The sequence below is a fragment of the Prionailurus viverrinus genome, chromosome D2 (genome assembly GCF_022837055.1).
Source record: "Prionailurus viverrinus isolate Anna chromosome D2, UM_Priviv_1.0, whole genome shotgun sequence".
Lineage (NCBI taxonomy): Eukaryota > Metazoa > Chordata > Mammalia > Carnivora > Felidae > Prionailurus > Prionailurus viverrinus.
This window is the reverse complement of record NC_062571.1, coordinates 38,313,343-38,333,347: the sequence shown is the minus strand read 5'-3', so window position 1 is coordinate 38,333,347 and position 20,005 is coordinate 38,313,343. Positions and strand designations below refer to the sequence as shown.

At 49.6% G+C, this 20,005-nt stretch overlaps 1 protein-coding gene across 6 annotated transcripts in view; it reads left to right on the top strand.

Annotated features, from left to right (window-relative positions):
- Window positions 1–5,626: 5,626 nt before the first annotated feature.
- KCNMA1 (potassium calcium-activated channel subfamily M alpha 1) overlaps window positions 5,627–20,005 on the top strand; it is a 732,075-nt gene continuing 717,696 nt past the window's right edge. For all 6 annotated transcript variants that reach the window (XR_007145346.1, XM_047825367.1, XM_047825362.1 and 3 more), the window contains exon 1: window positions 5,627–6,153. Coding sequence is in view for 5 of the 6 variants with exons in the window: in XM_047825367.1 (XP_047681323.1) it covers window positions 5,776–6,153 (378 nt within the window). In the remaining variant the exon portion in view is untranslated. The remainder of the gene's footprint in view (window positions 6,154–20,005) is intronic.

The following is a 20,005-nucleotide window of genomic DNA, read 5'->3' as shown; positions in this document are numbered from 1 at the left end:
TGGTTTGGTTTGGGGCACCTGCCTGGCTGGCTCAGTCTATAGAGTATGTGACTCCTGATCTCAGGGTCGTGAGGTTAAGCCCCATGGTGGGTGTGCAGTCTACTTAACACAAAAACCAAAATCCTCTCTTGGTCTGGAAGTAGGAACGAGTTGGGTCGTATCGAGGAGTCATCTCTTCACTTTTGGCTCCTTCTTTCCCCACCAGAAAAATGGGTGGACTAGTTTTTGCCCTGCCTACTTCCCAGAAGCAAGGCCTGTAGTCCTGGCCTTCTGGTCTGGTGAGCACTGATCACAGAATGAAAGGGAAATGGGAATTTGCAGAATTGTTATCCGGAAACTCGGGAAGAATGCAGGTGGGAGTTGAATTCAAACCACGCCTCGGCCCCTGAGTTAGGTGTACTGGGACCCAGCCAAGGATGCAGTTTAGGGGAATGAAGACTATATTCTTGCAAGTTTGTATCTTGGCTGGCCCTGGGGACAATGACAGAGGAAGATATGACACTATTCTTCACATTCTTCACTCAGCATTGGCTGATATGAGGCCAGCAGTACAATGCAAGGCTGGGAGGTGTCCCACAGTTGGGTTGGCCCACACATGCACTCTCCCTGGAAGACAGGTACTGACTGGATCTAGGATGTACAGATATTAATGGCAATCTTCTTCAGGACATCTTTTTGGCTACTATGGATCATTTACACATAAGTTCTAGGACTTATTTAAAAAGATGTTACATTTCAGAATATGCCATCTACTGAAATATTAATCAATTATTTTAAAAAGCATGTTTTTTTGGTGATATTTCATGACATGGAGAAAAATACTCACAATTTAATTTTAAGGGAAAATAGGATAAAAACTAGATGTTCAATCTAACCCTTAGTTTTTCAAAAATACACCCCTGTTAAGGACATAATGTGAAAGAAATATATGAAAATATCAATCATGGTGGGGTGCCTGGGTGGCTCAGTAGGTTAAGGGTCGACTTCAGCTCAGGTCATGATCTCACAGTTTGTGATTTTGAGCCCTGTGTTGTCAGGCTCTGTGCTGACAGCTGAGAGCCTGGAGCCTGCTTCAAGTTCTGTGTCTTCCGTTCTCTCTGCCCCTCCCCCGCTCACACTTGGTCTGTCTCTGTCAAAAATAAATAAACATTAAAATGTAAAAAAAATCAATCATGGTTATTGGTAGGTTGTGGGATTCTATTCTTTTATGAAACATTTATTTTCCAAATTCTTTTAGTCTGAATTATTCTCATAAGCAGAAATAAACATAAAATAAATATTTATTATAAATAAATCCCTCCAAGCTTGTTCTCTGAGTCCCTCTCTCCATCCTGGGGACCAATGCTTCCTTCTGGACCTCAGAGGCTTTTGGGCATGGTTTCAGGGGTGGACTCTTGTTCATTTTAAGTCACAAAGAGAGACGTTGCTCCAAAGGTAAGGTGCTCTTGTCATGCCCAGTAACTTGACAGATCTAAGACTCAGTTTCTTACCTGTAAAATGGGAGAATGGCTACTGTCCTTTCTTATGGCACAAAGAGATTATAAAGAATGAAGGAAACAAGGAAGGGGAGAGTACTTTAACCATTTAGAACAAACCACAATGGTATTTTAAGAAGTGGTAAGTTGCCAAGGGTAGTTACAGCTTAGAAGATCTGACATCAAAGCATGGTAACAATATCAACCCTGTTAACCGCCTTTATCACAGTACTTTTATATGTTGGTAGGGCTGGAAATTGGGTAATTAATATTATTGCGGCTGCAGGATTTTTCAGGACTTTCTTCTTTGGAATTTTCACACCAAATTTCTGACTATTTTAATAGGTCCCCTTTGCATTCACCAAATAATGTCAAGTACCAGAAATGGTCACCAGAGGGTGCTAGATCACTTACGGTGTCCCCCTGGCTTCCGCATAACAAAATCATGATTTATTACGTGGAGTATTGGAACTGGGTCTAGGCAGGAAAAAGGTGAAATCTATACATTAACTATGATGTTGAGCCAACATTTCAGTAAATAAGCTTCTTTTTTCCTCCTTGGCTATTACTTTAGTTGCTCTGCTTTTTTCATTTGTATGTTAATGTACTTTTATTTATTTCTTTTAAATCAGTTGAGATAGTTCAGATTAGAATACTTTACAAACTTGAAACCCTGGTTTGCTTTGAAAGCCGAGATAGGCACATGTTCACATGGTAAAGAGGCTGCCCTCCCCCCTGAGAAGCTTATAAATGTATTTAGAAATAAATAAATGGCCTGTATTGTTTTTAGGAGAGGGGGGGGGTTGAAGTTTCTATTTGTGGTTAGCCTTTGAGTTCTTGTGCAGTGGCCCTCAGTTCCCAGCCTGCAGACACACCTACAAGAGGGGACACACACTGGGGCTGTTTGGAAGTGCTTCTCTATACTTTGCCCTGGAGTCCATCTGGGGACTGGCTGTGGGGCCCTCCAGGTCGTAGTGTTAATCGCTGCAGCAGAGAGCGGGAACGCTTTGCCTCAGTTCTCATCCCAACTGAGGGGACTTGTGGGGTGCGGAACAGCAAAGCAGGGGGCAGGGAGATAGTCCTATCTGGACCCCTCTCCCCCATGGCCTGGTGCATGTACACACACATTAAGTACTGGGTTGGGGTCAGAACATCTGGTCAGAGTTTGGCTATTTTTTGGGTCACAGCCAAGATCTGTATAATGTTTTCTTTTTCCCCTTACGAATAACCAATGTTATTTGTGGGTAAGTGGGTAGAGCAGTTCCTGTTTATATTCCAATTTTATGAACGAGGAAGCAGGCACCTAAGTTTCCTTTGAAGTTTGAGGTTCCATTCCATCTGTATATAACTTTTTCCTCAATTAGTGGGGCCAGGGGCAGGTTTTCCGAACCTGGTGCTGAAGTTGGTGGATGATAAGGAGGTAGCAGGAGAGGTGGGCAGGTGAGCCTGGTGGATGGTGGCACTCTTGCATTCGCTGCCTACCGGTCGGGCCATCCTGGGAGGTGGTGTGAGACTGGGGTTGTAGGATTGGTAGGGTATACCGCAGCGAGGGACCCTGAGGAATCCCAACTCAGCCTGGGTTTTGTATGACACAGAAGTTGCTAAAAGCTTCAACCAGCACAGGCAGAGGTGTGCAGAGAGCAGGAGATAGGGCCTCCCAGCACCCTGTGGAAGGATGATGGGGTGGTGGAGGTGACAGTGGAGGAGATACACTGGTGGGGATCCTGCAGTTGGGGTGACCGAAGTCATGGCAACCGGTGGCTTCTTGCTAATATCCCCAGACTGTTGTAGGGGAACTCAGGCTGTGGGGGCTGTTCAGGAAGGCCTGGAGGGGATTCACTGGTTTGCGGAAGCTCAGTTGTAGGAGGGAGGAAATCCATTCTGGGGGTTCCACACCCCCTTGGGCAAACAATCCTATCCTTCTCTGCTCTTTTTATGCTATGGGTGTTTTATTTTCAAAATTTAAATCTTGTACTTGCTTTAAGGGAAGTCCTTAGCGTTCCTGGCATATGCTGAGGCCCAAAGGTAGCAAAGTACAGCTGTTTAGAAGGCTAACAAATCAAAGGAATCTCAAGGTCACGGTTTACCTTCTTGCACATCTTCACGGCACTTCCGGGCCTGACCCCTAACCCAGTGCTGGGAAGAACCCAGGGCCTTTGCATGGACTGAGGCAGCACAGATATATTGTGTGGCTGCTGAGCACGAAGGAGGAGGTTTAACACTGTTTTTTGAGTACCAAATATTCAAGAGCTCTTACTCATTCTGTTTCCCCCTTTGATGCTGGCCTTGACCCTTTTCTAATGAGTGTGTGTCTTGAGCCCAGTGAACATATTCTGAATGTGTCTGGAGAAGCTGCAAACGTTCCCTTCAGCTTCTCTGTCCAGCTGGGCCTCCCTTCCCAGGTCCTCCCCAGCATCCTCCAAGGGCGGGTGGGGTGGTCCTCTGGCTCAGGCAGAAGCAGCACTTGCCTGCCTACACAGTTAAGGTTGCTAACTTGGCCCTCACCACAGGAAGGGCTGAAAGGAACCTGATAATTCCAATTAGGCTTAAACTAATGAGCCGGAAACTTTGGGGAAACCACTGAAGGGAGAATGTGACCATCTTCCTTCTAATTAGCACTGGAAAACCTTGTGGTCCAACTGGTAGCCAAGAGCTCTGAAGGGCAGTGTACAGAGGGAGCAAAATTTCCCAGAGCTTTGGAAGAGGTATTCCCCTGTGGTGTAGGGATAGAGGCTGCTGAGGGGGGAAGACCCTAACTGGGGAAAAGCAGGCTTGGATGGCGCCTAGAGTGCCCCTTCTCCCAGTGGCTCTCCTCCCACGATGAGGCTTGGGGCTAGATAAGAAGGGGAAGGAACACTTTGGGGAACTCTACTGTCTGTTGAAGCCTGCACCATCCCTGAGGCCAGGTCCCCACCCTGCTCATCTCTCCTCTCAGGCAGCCTCTGTCGCTTAAAAACAGGCAGAAAAACCACCTGCTGCTGTCAGGGGCCACAGACCACCCTCCAGCCTCCAGCCGTGTGTGGGGCACTGGGGCACCTAGGAAGAGGGGAGGGAAGAACGAATTAGAGGCCCGAGGTGGGGGGGGGGTCGAACTAGGGTGTCCTGGAGAAGGGTCCTCCTCACTCCCGAGGCCCGAGGATTTGGAGGTGTCCGGCCGTGTGTCGACAGCTGGTCACTCCTTCGCTCCCCACCGGGGGCTCCTTTGGTAAAAACAGCCTGCCATGGGTGCCCCGCCATCCTCCTCGGGGCCCCGCGGGTCGCTCGGGTGGGGGCGCAGCACCTTGGAGAGAGGCGCCCGATCCCGCGCCCTGACTTGGGGCGCTCTCCCTTGCTCTCGGGGGGTCAGGGGCGCGCGCCCGGCGGCCGCCGAGGGATCAGCCTGCCCCCTGCCCGGCCTCGAGCCGAGGCAAGCCGGCGCTGCGAGCCTCCTCCCCTCCCGCCTCGGGCGGCCTGAGCCCGCGCCCGCTCCAGTTGCTGCAGCTGCTGCTGCTGGCGGCTGCGGGGAGCGCGGGGAGCGCGCCGAAGAGGCTCGGGCGGCGAGGACGGGGACGAGGAGGAGCCGGAGGAGGCGAGGAGGAAGAGCGAGGGGAGGCCGAGGAGGCTCAGCGGCGTGGCAACGCGGCTCGGGGATCCCTGGGGGCATGGGCTAGCGGCCGCGGCGGCCTGGCAGCGGGACGCAGTGGACCTTCCGTGGCCCGGCGCGTGCAGGGGCGGCGAGCCGGAGCCGAGCGCAGCCGGGGACGGCGGGCTGGCGCGGGGGTGTCCCGGCGGAGGGGGCTGATTACCCGTTATTAACTAGTTGCCACCTAATAAGCCAGGAGCGGCGGGTGAGCGGCGCGGGCTGCGCGCGCGGAGGGTCCCGGGCCGGAGCGCAGCGCACTCGCGTGGCGCACGGCGGGCCGGCGCGCAGAGCCGGGGCGGGCCCGGGGGCGGCGCAGACCCCGGGCGCGGGCGGCCCGCGGCGCCCCCTCGCTCTCCGCGCTCGGGGCCGGCGCAGCCCCGGGCGAGCGGGGCGCGGGCCGGGGCGGGGAGCTGCCCGCGCGCTCCATCCCCTCCCCCCCCGGGCGGGCGGCCGGGGGGAGGGCGGGCGGCGGCGGCCCGCCGTATATATCTCGGCGCACCCCGCCAGGTCGCGCACAGCGCCCCGAGCCCAGGCGCCTCCCCGCCCCCTCCCCGCGCTCCGCGGCGGCGGCGGCGGCGGCAGCAGTAGCAGCAATATGGCTGTTGATGGGTGTTCGGGGTGGCGCTGGCGGCGGGAGGAGCTCCCCCGAGCCCCTGCGCCGGCTGCCCGTTGCTAGCTATGGCAAATGGTGGCGGCGGCGGCGGCGGCAGCAGCGGCGGCGGCGGCGGCGGCGGAGGCAGCAGTCTTAGAATGAGTAGCAATATCCACGCGAACCATCTCAGCCTAGACGCGTCCTCCTCCTCCTCCTCTTCCTCCTCCTCCTCTTCTTCCTCCTCCTCCTCTTCCTCCTCGTCCTCGGTCCACGAGCCCAAGATGGATGCGCTCATCATCCCGGTGACCATGGAGGTGCCGTGCGACAGCCGGGGCCAGCGCATGTGGTGGGCTTTCCTGGCCTCCTCCATGGTGACTTTCTTCGGGGGCCTCTTCATCATCTTGCTCTGGCGGACGCTCAAGTACCTGTGGACCGTTTGCTGCCACTGCGGGGGCAAGACGAAGGTAACGCGTGCCCCGGGCGCCCGCCCCCTGCGCCAGCCCACCTCCTCGCTCCTCACCGCGCCTTGCCGCCCTCCATCCCTGCCTGCCTTCCCCGCGTCGCCTGCCCTTCCCTCCGCTCTCCCCGCGCCCCGCTCGGCGCGGCGGGCGGTGCGCCCGGGCAGAGGAGTTGCCCCCAGCCGGTGCGCCCCGGGACGCGGACGCCCGGTCCCGCGTCCCCTTGTTTACGGTGGGGTCGCCGGCGACCGCGGTTGGGGCCGGGCGGGGGACGCGCGCCGCTCGGTTGCCGGGTGCGGGGTGGGGAGAGCCGAGCCCGCGGGCCCCGAGGCCCCGGGGGGCCGCCGGGTGCGTGTGCCGGGTGCGGCGGCCGCGTTCCTGGTGGTGGGCGAGGGGGAGCCCGGCAGCCCGCACTCTAGAAACCTGTTGGGGACAGGAGTTCGCGGAGTCAGAAGGAAGGGGGAAAGCCTTTGGACAGGGGAGAAAATCTTTTGGACTAGGGAATCCCAGGGGAGGAACCTGGCCAGAGGCAGTGGGGGATCTCGGGGACAGAGAGGGAAAGTTGGGGAGATGCATCCCAGTTTCGGAGGCAGCCCGCGGAGGCTGCCACTTTAGGAATGTGGCAAGGGCGCACATCTGATGTCACCTTCCTCTCCATCCCTTGGATATTCTTCTGGAATATACCCCCACCCCAAGTTCTTCAGCCTGTGTATTCTCGACCCCCAAGCCACCCCCTTTAGGTGCCCGGAAATGCCGCCAGCAGCGGGGAGCAGGAGCAGGAGGTCCGCCCGAGAGCCTCCGAGGCCGCGGTTTCGCGCGGAGCCTCCTCCCCAGCGCTTTTGAGGTGGCTGGATGTCGGCTTAAGCTATTCCTGGCGCATAGACGCCCACCAGCACCGAAGCTCACTACACCTTAAGCATGGTTGCTAGGCTGACTGCCTGGTCTGTCGCCGTGTCCCTAGAGATGTCCTCTGCCCTCCTCCTCCCCCCCCTTCCCCCCCCATCCTCCCAATGGCTGAAGGTGAGGGGCTGGAGTAGTTTTTCACAGAAAACTGAATAAGAGAGAGAGAGAGAGAGAGAGAGAGAGAGAGAGAGAGAGAACGAACTGGAAAAAAGAGGGACCGAGCTGCTTTGTGTTTGAGTAAGTCCCACCCTAGGGGACTTCACAGCGCTAACATTTTCGGAGGGAGGGGAGATCGAGGGGAATTGGCGAACAGTGCGAAGTGGAGGCAGATCTTGGTCGGGATATTTCACACCTCTTTTCTAGCAAAGTGAATCCCAGGACCCCTCAAACTTCCATAGGACTCGGCAACTTGTCGCAGTCTCCTTAGTTGCTATGGGAAGTAGGGAAGCCGGGGGCTCTGGGTGAAATACCGAGGACGAACCCAGGCTCCCTCTCCTGATCATTAATTATACACGGCGCTGGGTGCTGGAGATCAGCTGAGTTTTGTGGCAGGCACATTTGTGTTTTGGAAAATACTGGTGTGTTGGACATAAGGGAGAAAAATAAAAGCCATCTCTGTCTTTTCTCCTCCCACTTCTCGGGAGGCTTCCAGATGTTGGCCAGCCAGCTTTCTTTGGAGTTACCTCCTCTGCCATGGGGGTTCTCCTTCCTTGTCCAGGTGAGAAATCTCCCACATTCCTGAGAAGCAAACAGGTTAAGCAAAATCTGAACCACAAGACCCTGAGATGGTGCTTCCTGCCTTAGCCTTTCTCTTACCTGTGTCTTTTTTTTTTTTTTTTTTTTTTTTAGTATTTATTTTTGGGAGAGTGCAAGTGGGGGAGGGGCAGAGAGAGGGGGACAGAGGATCCAAAGTGGCCTCTGAGCTCACAGCAACAAGCCCGATTATGGGGCTTGAACTCACAAACCACAAGATCATGACCTGAGCCGAAGTCGGAGGCTCAACCGACTGAGCCACCCAGGTGCCGCTTACCTGTTTCTTCAACATCTTGACCACACATTCCCTCGTCTCCTCCTTCTGTCGCAGTCTTTCGTCTTGGAGGGTTTTTTTGTTTGTTTGTTTGTTTTTTCCTTTACTGAGGGTCAGTGTCTGCCCTTAGGGGAGAGAGAACTCCTGGATTTGTGCATCTAAAATGTTCTCTAGACTAAGTGGTTTTGGTGAAGTTTTTTTTGTTTTTTGTTTTGTTTTTTTAAATTTCTTTTTAACGTTTATTTATTTTTGAGACAGAGAGAGACAGAGCATGAACGGGGGAGGGTCAGAGAGAGGGAGACACAGAATCTGAAACATGCTCCAGGCTCTGAGCTGTCAGCACAGAGCCCGACGCGGGGCTCGAACTCACGGACCGCGAGATCATGACCTGAGCCGAAGTCGGACGCTTAACCGACCGAGCCACCCAGGCGCCCCATGTTTTGGTGAAGTTTTGAACAGCCTCCTCATGCTTAAGAAATGGGGCCTTCTTGATCGTAGTGAAAACTTTTTCAGCGAGTCAAAATAAGTTTTGGTATTTTTGTGATCCTGGGGTTTTAAACACGGCTTCCGAGTCCTTTTACTCTAGGGGTTCATGGATGCCACTGCAGTACCTCTGATGAAATGCTAATTGGATGGCTCACGTAGAGAATCTCTTTCATAAATGATGACCAAGCATAACTTCTGTCGGTCTTCTTAAGTAAATAGGTTTTTGGCAACAATCATGAGAAAAAATAATCCCTATATATTTTAGGCTTTATTTTGTAGCTCCAAGACCTGCTGAGTTGACGTCACTGCAAGTTTCTACAAAAAAATCAACCTGGGATGAGAGACACTTGCAGTTGGAGGGAGGATGTGAGGCCAACGTAGCACGAGGTCGGGTCACTTTTGATCTCATTAGAGTCCACTTTAAAACATTCCCAGAGTTACTTAATAACTGCCCCTTGATTTGCTCACTTAAACCATGTGTAGCTGGCTCATTACACCCATTAATAGTAACTTAGGCCCCTTCTAAGCTTTACTTTCTACCCCTGAGGTCTGTATTTTTACTGCCATCCTGGTTTTTTGTCTTATATTCTTTTTGTTTTCCAAGTATTTGCTAGTTGTTGAGATGCGGTACAGAAGAATGCATTTGGCCTAAGTTTGGAATAATTATTCCAGTGCTGGGCTTCCCAAGCAAACGTAGACTGCTGAGGCATAGAATTCTGTCGGCCCTCAGATGTGCCCACCCTCACCCTCATTCAGTCCCAAGACGGTTTGACCAGCAGCTGGGGTCCCATGGAGGCCTGGTTTTTTAGCATCTGAAATTCCATGGGAACTAAATTTCATCAGGGCACTGTGACATCACAAGTATTTGGCCCCTAGGACGGCATCTCCCTTTTTGATCAAAGGAACCCAATCTTCCTTTTTGATCAAAGGAACCCGAGACTATGGACGTGCCTCCCGGGGCATCTCAGCATTAGTACCTTTGGCCTCTGAATTGTAAATGGTGAGTGACTTTACTACTTTGAAAAGAATGGCGAGTGGACTTTTTTTTTTTTTCAGGAAATGAGAGAACTAATCACATTGCCCCCTGTTGGGAACTTGGGCACAATCATCCGGTACTGTGTTCTTTGCTATACTTTTTCACGTCATTGTTTTTTTCTCTGTTGGGTTTCATCAGAGCTCTGTGTTCACCAGGCTGTGATGTTTTGAGGTCTGATCCAGTTGTGAACTGTAGTGAACAGCGAGCAGCTCAGGCAGCCTGGATAAGGCCATGACCTTGAAGAAGTCATTTAACATCTCTGGTCTCTTTTTCCTTGTGTTTAAAATGTGGAGATTGAATTCTCTGACTTCTGATGCCCCTTCCTGCCCCGTGACTCAGTGTCAGAGGTTGGGAGGAGTTGAGAAACTATGGGTAAAGTTTCTAGCTCAGAGTGTGTTTTGTAATTTTCTGGCAAATTCTTTAGGAATTCAGCCTTGGAGTGCCTCTGTGTGTTTCCTCTTCCAACACACAAGCTGCTTCTCTTTAGATTAGCCTGGGGAAACTGAGTCCAGCTTTCAATGGAGCTGTGGCTCACTGGGGGACCTGCATGTGGCCAGGCATAGGCTCTCGCCTGCTCTCAGTTTGAGCTGTCCTCCCTGTAGAAGTTGTGCTTGATCGAACCTGGTCTGCATGTAATGAATTATTGAGGTATTGTCTCCATGGTTGTGTCTGAGAAAACAACACATTTTCTCTGTCAGGTTCGTGACTAATATAAACATCAGATCCCGTTATGGCTTGGTAATTACCCAGGGTCTGGCCCGATGCATCCAATCAGGACTGGAGCTCCAGTGCCTCAGAATTCTTGATTCCAGATCAGACCTGCAGCCTCATCTCGTCTTGGGGATTGCCTGCATTGGATGACCTTCAGATAATTCTCTTTGATCAGGTCACTTAGGGTGGCCTTGGAGAAGCTCTCAGGTCCCAGTCATAGGGGAGTTAGAGCTGACCTTCCCTCGTGCAGAGAGATTTTTGCTGCTCATTCCTGGCTCTCTTTGTGCAAATGCACACTTCAGTAGAGATTCAGCAGTCAGACCCAAGTGCAAATCCTGGATCTTATTAGCAGGGTATCTTTGGCTGTTAGCCATATTGCACCTTGGTTTCTTCATCCTTAAAAAGAGCATAATGATGCTTACTTTGTAGGATGCTTATGAGGAGTAGCAATAATGGGTATACAGGACCCAGCAAATGCCTGGCACTAAGCAGGCTTCCTGTAAATAGCTCACAAAGTGGTGAGTTTGTTTTCTCTTTGATTCCTTGCGTGTTTGGCCCCAGACGGGCACAGACGACAACAAATAGAACTTTTGAACCCAAAGCAACCTCTATACTCTGAAGTCTACCGTCTTTGGGTCAAACAACCAGCTAGGGTGACACTGAGACTTGGGCTCATGGCTCTTGATTGTGGCAAGGCTGGAAGATTGGGGAGGGGCAGCCAGGGAAGTGTCCGTGGATGGGGGCCTGCCAGGACAGCTGTCGTTTTGATGGTGGGGACATCAGTGGACTAGCGTTGACCAGTGTTAACGCTGTGGGGCTCTGGGAATGATAGACCGAGAGGGTGTGAAATGTTTGGTAGGAGAGCAGGGCTGGCCAACGTCATACCATTGAGAAGGGAGGACTTTCATCCCGTTACCCCAGTCCAGAGCTCGTAGACCTGTTCCCCTGACAATGCCACAGTTTCCTGGGCAGTGTTCTCTGTAACAGGACCAGCTTTCCTCCCAGTGCTGTTTCCCAAAGTGCGTTCCGTGGAGCACTTGTCCTTGCACTTACCTTGCGGAAAATGTTGTGAGTCTTGGCATACCTGAGCACCCCCTTGAAGAGTCGGATCACAGGTGGGGAGAAACCCTGTAGTAGAGAAATTGGTCAAACTGCTCTTAACCGGGCTCACTTCGAGCAGCCTTGCCTTGCTGTCAAGACTGCTGTGTAGTACCTGAGTCCGCCTGTGACCTTGGGCAAGGACTTCACTGCTCTGCACCTCAGTTTCCCCATCTGCAAATTGGGGATTGTAACAGAGCACAGCCCTGTGGGGTAGGTTCTCTCTCTAGCCCTATTTTGTAGACTTTCCTAGGAGGACACTGGTGACCTAAAGCCTTGGGCTGACTCTGTATCCAGGTGCCCTGGGGACTTATCCAAACATGTGTCAGGAGGAGAGGAAGAGCTGCCCTATCACGTGGTCTGGGGCAGAGAGAATTCCAAGGCCAAGGCCGAGTGGGCCCCTTCTTTGCCTTGCTCCTGTCCTTTTTCCTGGAGGGGAACATTCATTGGGTGTCTCGTAGCACGGAGTAAGTCCTTGCTTTGGGTCCCTCTCTCTGTCTCACCGGGGCAGGAGAAACGTGCTGCTGAAACCGCCTGGCACTGGATTGCAATGCCGGGACCTCTTTCCCAAACTGGGCAGCAGGGGGGCCCCAGCTCACAGTGGCAGTGGCCATATGCTAACTTTTGAAACACAGCAGGCAACACCACCATCTTGGGACTTCAGAGCTGTGGAGTCCCTGGAGGGGTGCCCCTGTGCCTCCAGTGGAAAGGGCTGTGTCTGTGCAGTGATTCCGAGCTGCTGGGCTGTGCGGGAAATACTGGCCTTCATGGACCCGTGTCTGGGGGTCAGGCAAGGCCAGGCCTCCTGCAGCACCTCTGAGATTCCACAGCCTTTCAGTGCATGGCAGGGAGCAGATCAAAAGTGCTTCCTTTTTTGAAATGCTACTTAAGTAGGTGGAATCCTGGCCCTGGGCACACAGAGAAGGACTCTCCCCCTCCCAGGCAGAGGTGTCTTAGCATTCTGGGTAGAAGTCTCAAGGAATGTTCAGTTGGGATATCAGATCTCTGCTTCAGAGGGCTGGAGAGAGTGTTTGTCTGGTCCCGGGGCTTGTCACGTGTTAATATGCATAAGAATCACCTGGGGTAGCCATTAAAAATGCAGCTTGTGATTCCGACAGCAGGTCCAGGGTCGGGTCTGAGATTCTGCACATCTGACAAGACACGGGGGAGGGCGGGTGCCTATGTTGTGCAGGCCACACTTAGAGTAGCAAAGATCTGGATCATTCCCACCCTCCAGTCAGTCCCTCCCTGAAAAAAAAAAAAAGCCTATTTTTTTTTTTTTTGCTTTAATTTAATTTTTTTAAATTTACATCCAAATTAGTTAGCATATAGTGCAACACTGATTTCAGGACTAGATTCCTTAGTGCCCCTTACCCGTTTAGCCCATCCCCCCTCCCAAAACCCCTCCAGTAATCCTCTGTTTGTTCTCCATATTTAAGTCTCTTATGTTTTCTCTTCTTCCCTGTTTTTATATTATTTTTGTCTCCCTTTCCTTATGTTCATCTGTTTTGTCTCTTAAAGTCCTCCTATGAGTGAAGTCATATGATATTTGTCTTTCTCTGACTAATTTCACTTAGCATAATACCCTCCAGTTCCATCCATGTTGTTGCAAATGGCAAGGTTTCCTTCTTTTTGATTGCCGAGTAATACTCCATTGTATATATATGCCACATCTTCTTTATCTAGTCATCCATCAATGGACATTTGGGCTCTTTCCATACTTTGGCTGTTGTGGATAGTGCTGCTATAAACATGGGGGTGCAGGTGTCCCTTCGAAACAGCACACCTGTATCCCTTGGATAGATGCCTAGTAGTGCCATTGCTGGGTCGTAGGGTAGTTCTATTTTTAGTTTTTTGAGGAACCTCCATACTGTTTTCCAGAGTGGCTGTACCAGCTTGCATTCCCAAAAAGCCTATTTTTAAATATGGAAATTCCCAGCTCTTCAGCAGTGGGGAGGGATCCTGTGCCAGGACAGCCAGGTCGGGACGACTCCGCACAAGCCCCTTGGAGCCTCTGCGGTTCAGACTGGGCCCTGACTGCTAACACCCAATGTTCGGGTGCCTGCTCCCAAGGAACCCACAAGAGCTGTTGGTGGAGGGTTGGGTTGTGGTGGCCAGAGCAGTGGTCTGCAGAGATACAGGGTGGGGTGTGTGCGTTCCCTGCCCATCAATATGCGGGTTCCCCCTCTCGCCAGTTGGTCACACTGCAAGGGGGTAGGCTTCTCGAGGTCCAGGATGGCAAGTCTGCCAAACCAACTTCTTGCAAAATTAAAGGCTGGTGGCGTAGCCAGGCCTGCGCCGTGGTGATGCTCCAGGAAGCCAGCTGCTGGCCATTCCCTCTGGAGTGTTTGAAGTCCGCGGACAGCAAGACCACCAGCCCGATTTTCCACAGGGACCTGGGTGGGTCTTCCCAGATGGAGGGTTCAGCTTAAAAGGGTTGGACTCAAGACCGATGCTGAGTGTGGGGAGATGGGTGGCGCAGCACGGTGCTGGGCCCCCTCAGCTGCTCTTCTCAGGGGTTCTGTCAGGGGAAGTTGAAAGTCGTTCTTTTGTCACCCTAGCGTATTAGGGTTGTTTGCAACTCACACCGCCAGGGACCCTGTCCTGGAGCTGTGCTGTTGATGTGGTTGCACTGCCAACGAGGAGCAGTCAGACCAAGCTTTGAGCCCTGAGCGTCTTCAGCGGCCGGAAGGAGGAAGGGCTTAGTGCAGTGGCAAGCACACAGTAGGTCCTCCGTTGAACGTTATGGTTACGATTGTTGTTGATTTTGCTTTTACCACCTGGTGAGTACATACTCTGTGCGCAAACCAGGCTGGGTGCTAGGGGAAGAATAAGACCCAGTTGTGACTTTGTTTTTAATGTATATTTTTGAGAGAGAGAGAGACAGAGCATGAATGGGGAGGGGCAGAGGGAGACACACACACACACACACACACACACACACACACACACACACACACACACAGAATCTGAAGCAGGCTCCAGGCTCTGGAGCCCGACACGGGGCTTGAACCCATGAACTGCGAGATCATGACCTGAGCCGAAGTTGGATGCTTAACCGACTGAGCCACCCAGGGACCCCTTTTAATGTTTATTTTTGAGATACAGACACAGAGTGTGAATGGGGGAGGGGCAGAGAAAGACACACACACACACACACACACACACAGAATCTGAAGCAGTCTCCAGACTCTGAGTTGTCAGCCCAGAGACAGATGTGGGGTTCGAACTCATGAACCATGAGATCATGACCTGAGCTGAAGTCAGATGCTTAACCTACTGAGCCACTCAGGTGCCCCCCGGTACCCCCCCACCTGCCCCACTTGTGACTTTCATCTGATAGGACGAGAGGGAAAAAAACAGTTATCTTCTCATGGGGTGTGCAGTGTCTGGTCTTGGAGTTGCCTGTGAGCCCCTCCCTCAAGGGCAGGAATTGAGTCATTTAAATACATGTTGGAAGGGCCCTTTCCATCACAGTTAGCTGGGGGCCGGGTGGGAGTGTAGTAGGTGCAAATATGTTTTGCTCTTTTTTTCTGGGTAATTTGTTAGGAGCTGTGGAGAAAGTCTGGGTGAAAGGGATGGGCTTGATTTGGTGACATGATGTTTGAGTCATTCCTGGCTTTCAATTATTCACGCCACCCAGGTCTCTCTTGGCCAGCGGATAACAAGGATTTAGTTCATGACGAGTAGCTGTCTGCGAGGTGGGTGAGTCAGGCAGGGGACAGGAGGGGAGCTTCAAAAGAATGGAAATGGAATTTGGTTTGTTTTCAGCATTATTTGGTGATTGTCTTTGTCTCATTGCCAATTTGGAAATGTAATTGACACTCCAGGTCCTGAATGGATGTACTTAACATCCTCATCTCCCTGTAAGATCTCATTACCTGTATGACTAATGCTTCTTTACCTGGCCAAACGCGAAATTATTTAAGACATCTCATTTACTTTCTGTTCTCTGTGCTGTTTCACTGGGCTCCCTACCATGTTTTCTGAGGGACCCAGATCTGGCTTACTCTGGACATGTGAAAGCTAATCAGCAGACATGCCTGTATTCCTTTCTTCGTGCCTTCCTTCTGCTTTTCACCCTTTACTTCTTTTCTTCCTTCTGTAGTGACTTTTGCTAAGTCTGGGAGCAGAGAGACTGAAGTTGGCAGGTTAGTGGACAACAAACAGGAACTTGGTCTCACTAGTTGAGAAGCACGTGGTATTATGAAGTCACAGAGGTGGAAGGGAGATTTGGGCCTGGATTCTACTTACTCCCCGGTGCCGGTGCTGGGAGCCCTGTGCCCCATCATCATTGGGGATGGGGGTGTTCATGATCTCCTGAGGCCACTGTTTCATGGAGGACAAGCCCACCTTAGAATGAGTGGAGAGAAAGAGTTTTCTCCTTGCACTAGCCCCTCTTTGCTTCTGGTCTGTTTCCATGACACCCAGAGCCAATCTCAGTGGAGAGTAGATTTCAGATTCTAAATCCAGCCCAGGGAGGCCAAGAGCTGGGTGGTGGTTAATGGCAGCAATGTTGTGGAGGGGTAGAATGCCCATAAGGGTGTTGCTCCTGTGCAGGCCACTTTCTTTTTCTCTTAATGACTTCCTGGTATCCTTCACCTGAGGTAGTGAGAGTTTTCCTTGTCCTATGCTCCGAAGTTGGGAAGGTGGCCCATTCTGGCCCTTGGTTCTGATAGTTTGCCCTCCAGGATGTGTCTGGTCTTGTTAGACGCTGCGGGTGGAGGTTTTGGCTGTCCCCGGGCTATCGCGTCACCTCTTTGTCAATGGTACATGCACTGTGTTCCAAACTTCAGCTTCCTTCATAGTTTAGTGCTGGTCTTGGCTGGGAGCAGATGTGAATCAGGGGCCATGCCAAGAATCCAGATGTAGAGTGTGGATCCTTTGTTAAGAAGCCGGAGGCGGACTCTGCTTTCTAGGTGTCGGCTCTTCCCAAAGGGCAGAGAGCAGATAGTGATCTGGGGCCTCTTTTTGTACCATTTAAGGACCGCTGCTCCCTAGAATCAAGGCTTGTCCCTCCCAACTGCTCATCTTACGCCTCTTCTCTGGGCTTCCATATACTACTTCTGCCATTTCCCCTGGTCCGTGGAACAGAAGGAAACCAGAAAAGGAAGGAGAACATGCAAGAGGAGAAGGTGAGGGAGAGTAGGGGGGAGAAGGAGATGTTCACACCAAGAAGAATATAATTTCTTTTCTGGGAGCTAGAGGTTGGGTAAATATATAATTGGGTGGATTTTGTTTTTAGTTCCTTCACCTTTGTCTTAACGAATAAGTCATGACAAGTGACCTCACCCCCAAAGAGAGAAATGTTATATAAAGACCGGTAGAAAGAGTGTTTTCACTGTGGGAAGATTTTGGCTTCTCCAGTGAAAAGCATTGTCTGGTTAACTGATAGCATGGGGCCCCGGGTGGCCTGTGGCCCAGATCCTGGGAGTCACGGGGCTCCGTGGGGGTCTTTTCTATGTACACGTTACACAGGAGCAGAGTTCTGCCCCTCTTCAGGAGCAGTTGCTGCATTGATTTATTTTCCCTTCATGTGACTTTGGAGTATAGACCCTTTATAGCTCTGGAAGGGGAAAAAGTGGGCGTCTAATGATGATCAAGTGGAAAACTCAGAGAAAGGACTCTCAGGCTTGGAGGAAGGTTTGGAAGATGACAGGGTTTATCCAAGTGCTGGGGAGTTTCGTGACCAGTATTAGCTGGCTACAGCTTTATATACATTTTTTTTTCTTTTCTTTTTGCATCTGGGAGCATTTTCCTCATAGTGTTTAAAGGAATTGTTTTAGCTACCCATGCATTATGGCCTTTTGTCCTGTGGATTGTGTCAGCCACAACTGATCAGGTGTAAGATTCTCAACGGGTATAGGAATGGTGTCTTTAGCTGAACCTACAAGAGAAGTCAGTGGTTTGCCTCAGTATTAAAAATGGCATCCTTTCCTTAAGCTCGGGTGCAACCCTATTTTCCTTGTAAGATTTCTTTTTTTTTTAAACTAATATAGTATTATATTAGTTTCATATATACAACATAATAATTTGATTTTTGTATATATTGTGAAACAATCACAATAAGCCTAGTTAATATCTGTCACCTTACAGAGTTAGAGATTATTTTCTCTTGTTCTGAGACCTTTTAAGATCTACTCTTTTAACAACTTTTGAATATGCAATACAGTATTATTGATTATAGTTGCTTTGCTACACATTATCCCCCCATGACTTATTGAGGTTATAAGTGGAAGTTTGTATCTTTTGATTCCCTTTACATCATTTCATACACCCTGCATTCCCAGCCTTTGGCAACCACCAGTCTGTTCTCTATATTTTTGAGCTTGGTTTTCTTTCTTTTTTTTTTTTTTTCCCTTTCTTTTTGGTTTCCACATATAAGTGAAATCATATGGTATTTCTTTTTCTCTGTCTGACTTATTTTACTTAGCATAGTACCCTCAATAACATCCATGTTGTGGCAGATGGCAAGATTTCATTCTTTTTTTATGACTAAATGATACTCCATTGTCTGTGTTTTCTTTCTTTCTTTCTTTCTTTCTTTCTTTCTTTCTTTCTTTCTTTCCTTCTTTCTCTCTCTCTCTCTCTCTCTCTCTCTCTCTCTCTGTCTAAAATCACATTTTCTTTATCCGTTCCTCCATTGATGGACACTTAGGTTGTTTCTATATATTGTGTCTTGTAATTAATACTGCAGTGAATATGGGGGTGCAGATATCTTTTTGAGTTAGTGTTTTTGGTTTCTTTGGAGAAATTCCCCAAAGTCGAAATGCTGCATCATGTAAAATGTAAAAATAGTAGCTCTATTTTTAATTTTTTGAGGACTCTCCATACTGTCCCCACAGCGGCTGCACCAGTTTACATTCTTACCAATAGTGCACGAGGACTCCCTTTTCTCCACATTCTCGCCAGCATTTTTATTTCTTGTCCTTTTGATAATAGCCATTCTGACAGGTATGAGGTGGTATCCCATTGTGGCTTTGATTTGTATTTCCCTGATGATGAGTGATGCTGAGCATCTTTTCATGTACCTGTTGGCCATCTGGATGCCTTCTTTGGGGAAGTGTCTATTCAGATCTGCTGCCCATTTTTTAAATTGCATTGTTTTTGTTTTCTTTTGTTATTGGGTTATATAAGTTCTTTATGTACTTTGGATATTAACTTCTTATAAAATACATGATTTGCAAATATTTTCTCCCATTCAGCAGATTGCCTTTTTATTTTGTTGATAGTTTCCTTTGTTGTACAAAGGTTTTTTTTTTTTTTTTTTTTTTTTTTTTTTTTTTTTTTTTTTAGCTTGGTGTAGTTCCACTTGTTTATTTTTGTTTTTGTCGCCTTTGTTTTTAGTGTCAAATCTGATACATCACGACCAGGACCGATTTCAAGGAGCTGACTGCCTGGGTTTTATGGTTTCAAGTCTTATATTCAAGTCTTTTATCCATCCATAAGATTCCTTTTTTAACTTCAGTGTTTTATACTTTTGTCCTTAATCCTAAAGGCAATGTATGTTCATTGTAGAAATGCACAGAGAGGCATTAGGAAAAAGAAAAAAAAAGGAGACCTCACACCTACTAGGATGCCTACTATAAAAAAAAAAAACAAACAGAAAATAACCAGTGTTGGCTAAGCTTTGAAGATTTGGAATCCTTGTACACTGTTGATGGAAATATAAAATGATGCAGTCACTGTGGAAAAAAGTATTTGTGGTTCCTCAAAAAAAAAAAAATCAAAAATTGGACTGCCATACGATTCAGCAATTCCACTTCTGGAGACCCATGTTCATAGCAGCATAAAAGGCAAAAGGTGGAAGCCGCCCACATGTTGATTGACAGATGAGTGAGTGAACACAATGTGGTCTGTACATGCAGTGGAGAACCACGCAGCCTTATAAAGGAAGGACATTCTAAAGCATGCTACAACGTGGATGAGCCTGGAGGATGTTACGCCAAGTGAAAGGGGCCAGACACAAAAGGACAAATACCATATGATTCTACTTTATGAAGTACCCAGAATAGTCAAAGTCATAAAGACAGAAGTAGAATGGTGGTTACCAGAGGCTTTAGGAAGGAGAGCAGTGCGGGCAATGGGGCGTTGTTTAATGGGTACCAAGTTTCAGTTTTGCAAGATGAAAGCATTCTGCACAACAATGTGAATGTACTTAATACTACTGACCTGTACACTTAAAAATGGTTAAGATGGTTAAGTTCTATGTTAGGACTATTTTACCACACAGGAAAAAAAAGAAAACAAAAGGAAAAAGAAATTGCTCCAAATCCTCCCTCCTGGAGATGACCCCCCATTATCTTCAGGTACATTTTCCTCCCAGACACATTCTCCACCGTGGTGCTTGTGTTTGTCATTGGGGCAGCTAGTAATTTTCCTCTAAGGGTTGGTAAGTGGGAGTCCCCTGAGAAGTGCCCAGCCTGGCCTTTTTTGCTTGAGGTGCTGTCCACACTGACAGCAGAGCAGACAAGACAACTGTCCCTCTGCTGGCGGAGTCTGATTTGATGGTATCTGTTCTGAGTGTGAAATTTTTTTTATTAAAAAATTTTTTTAGGGGCGCCTGGGTGGCGCAGTCGGTTGGGCGTCCGACTTCA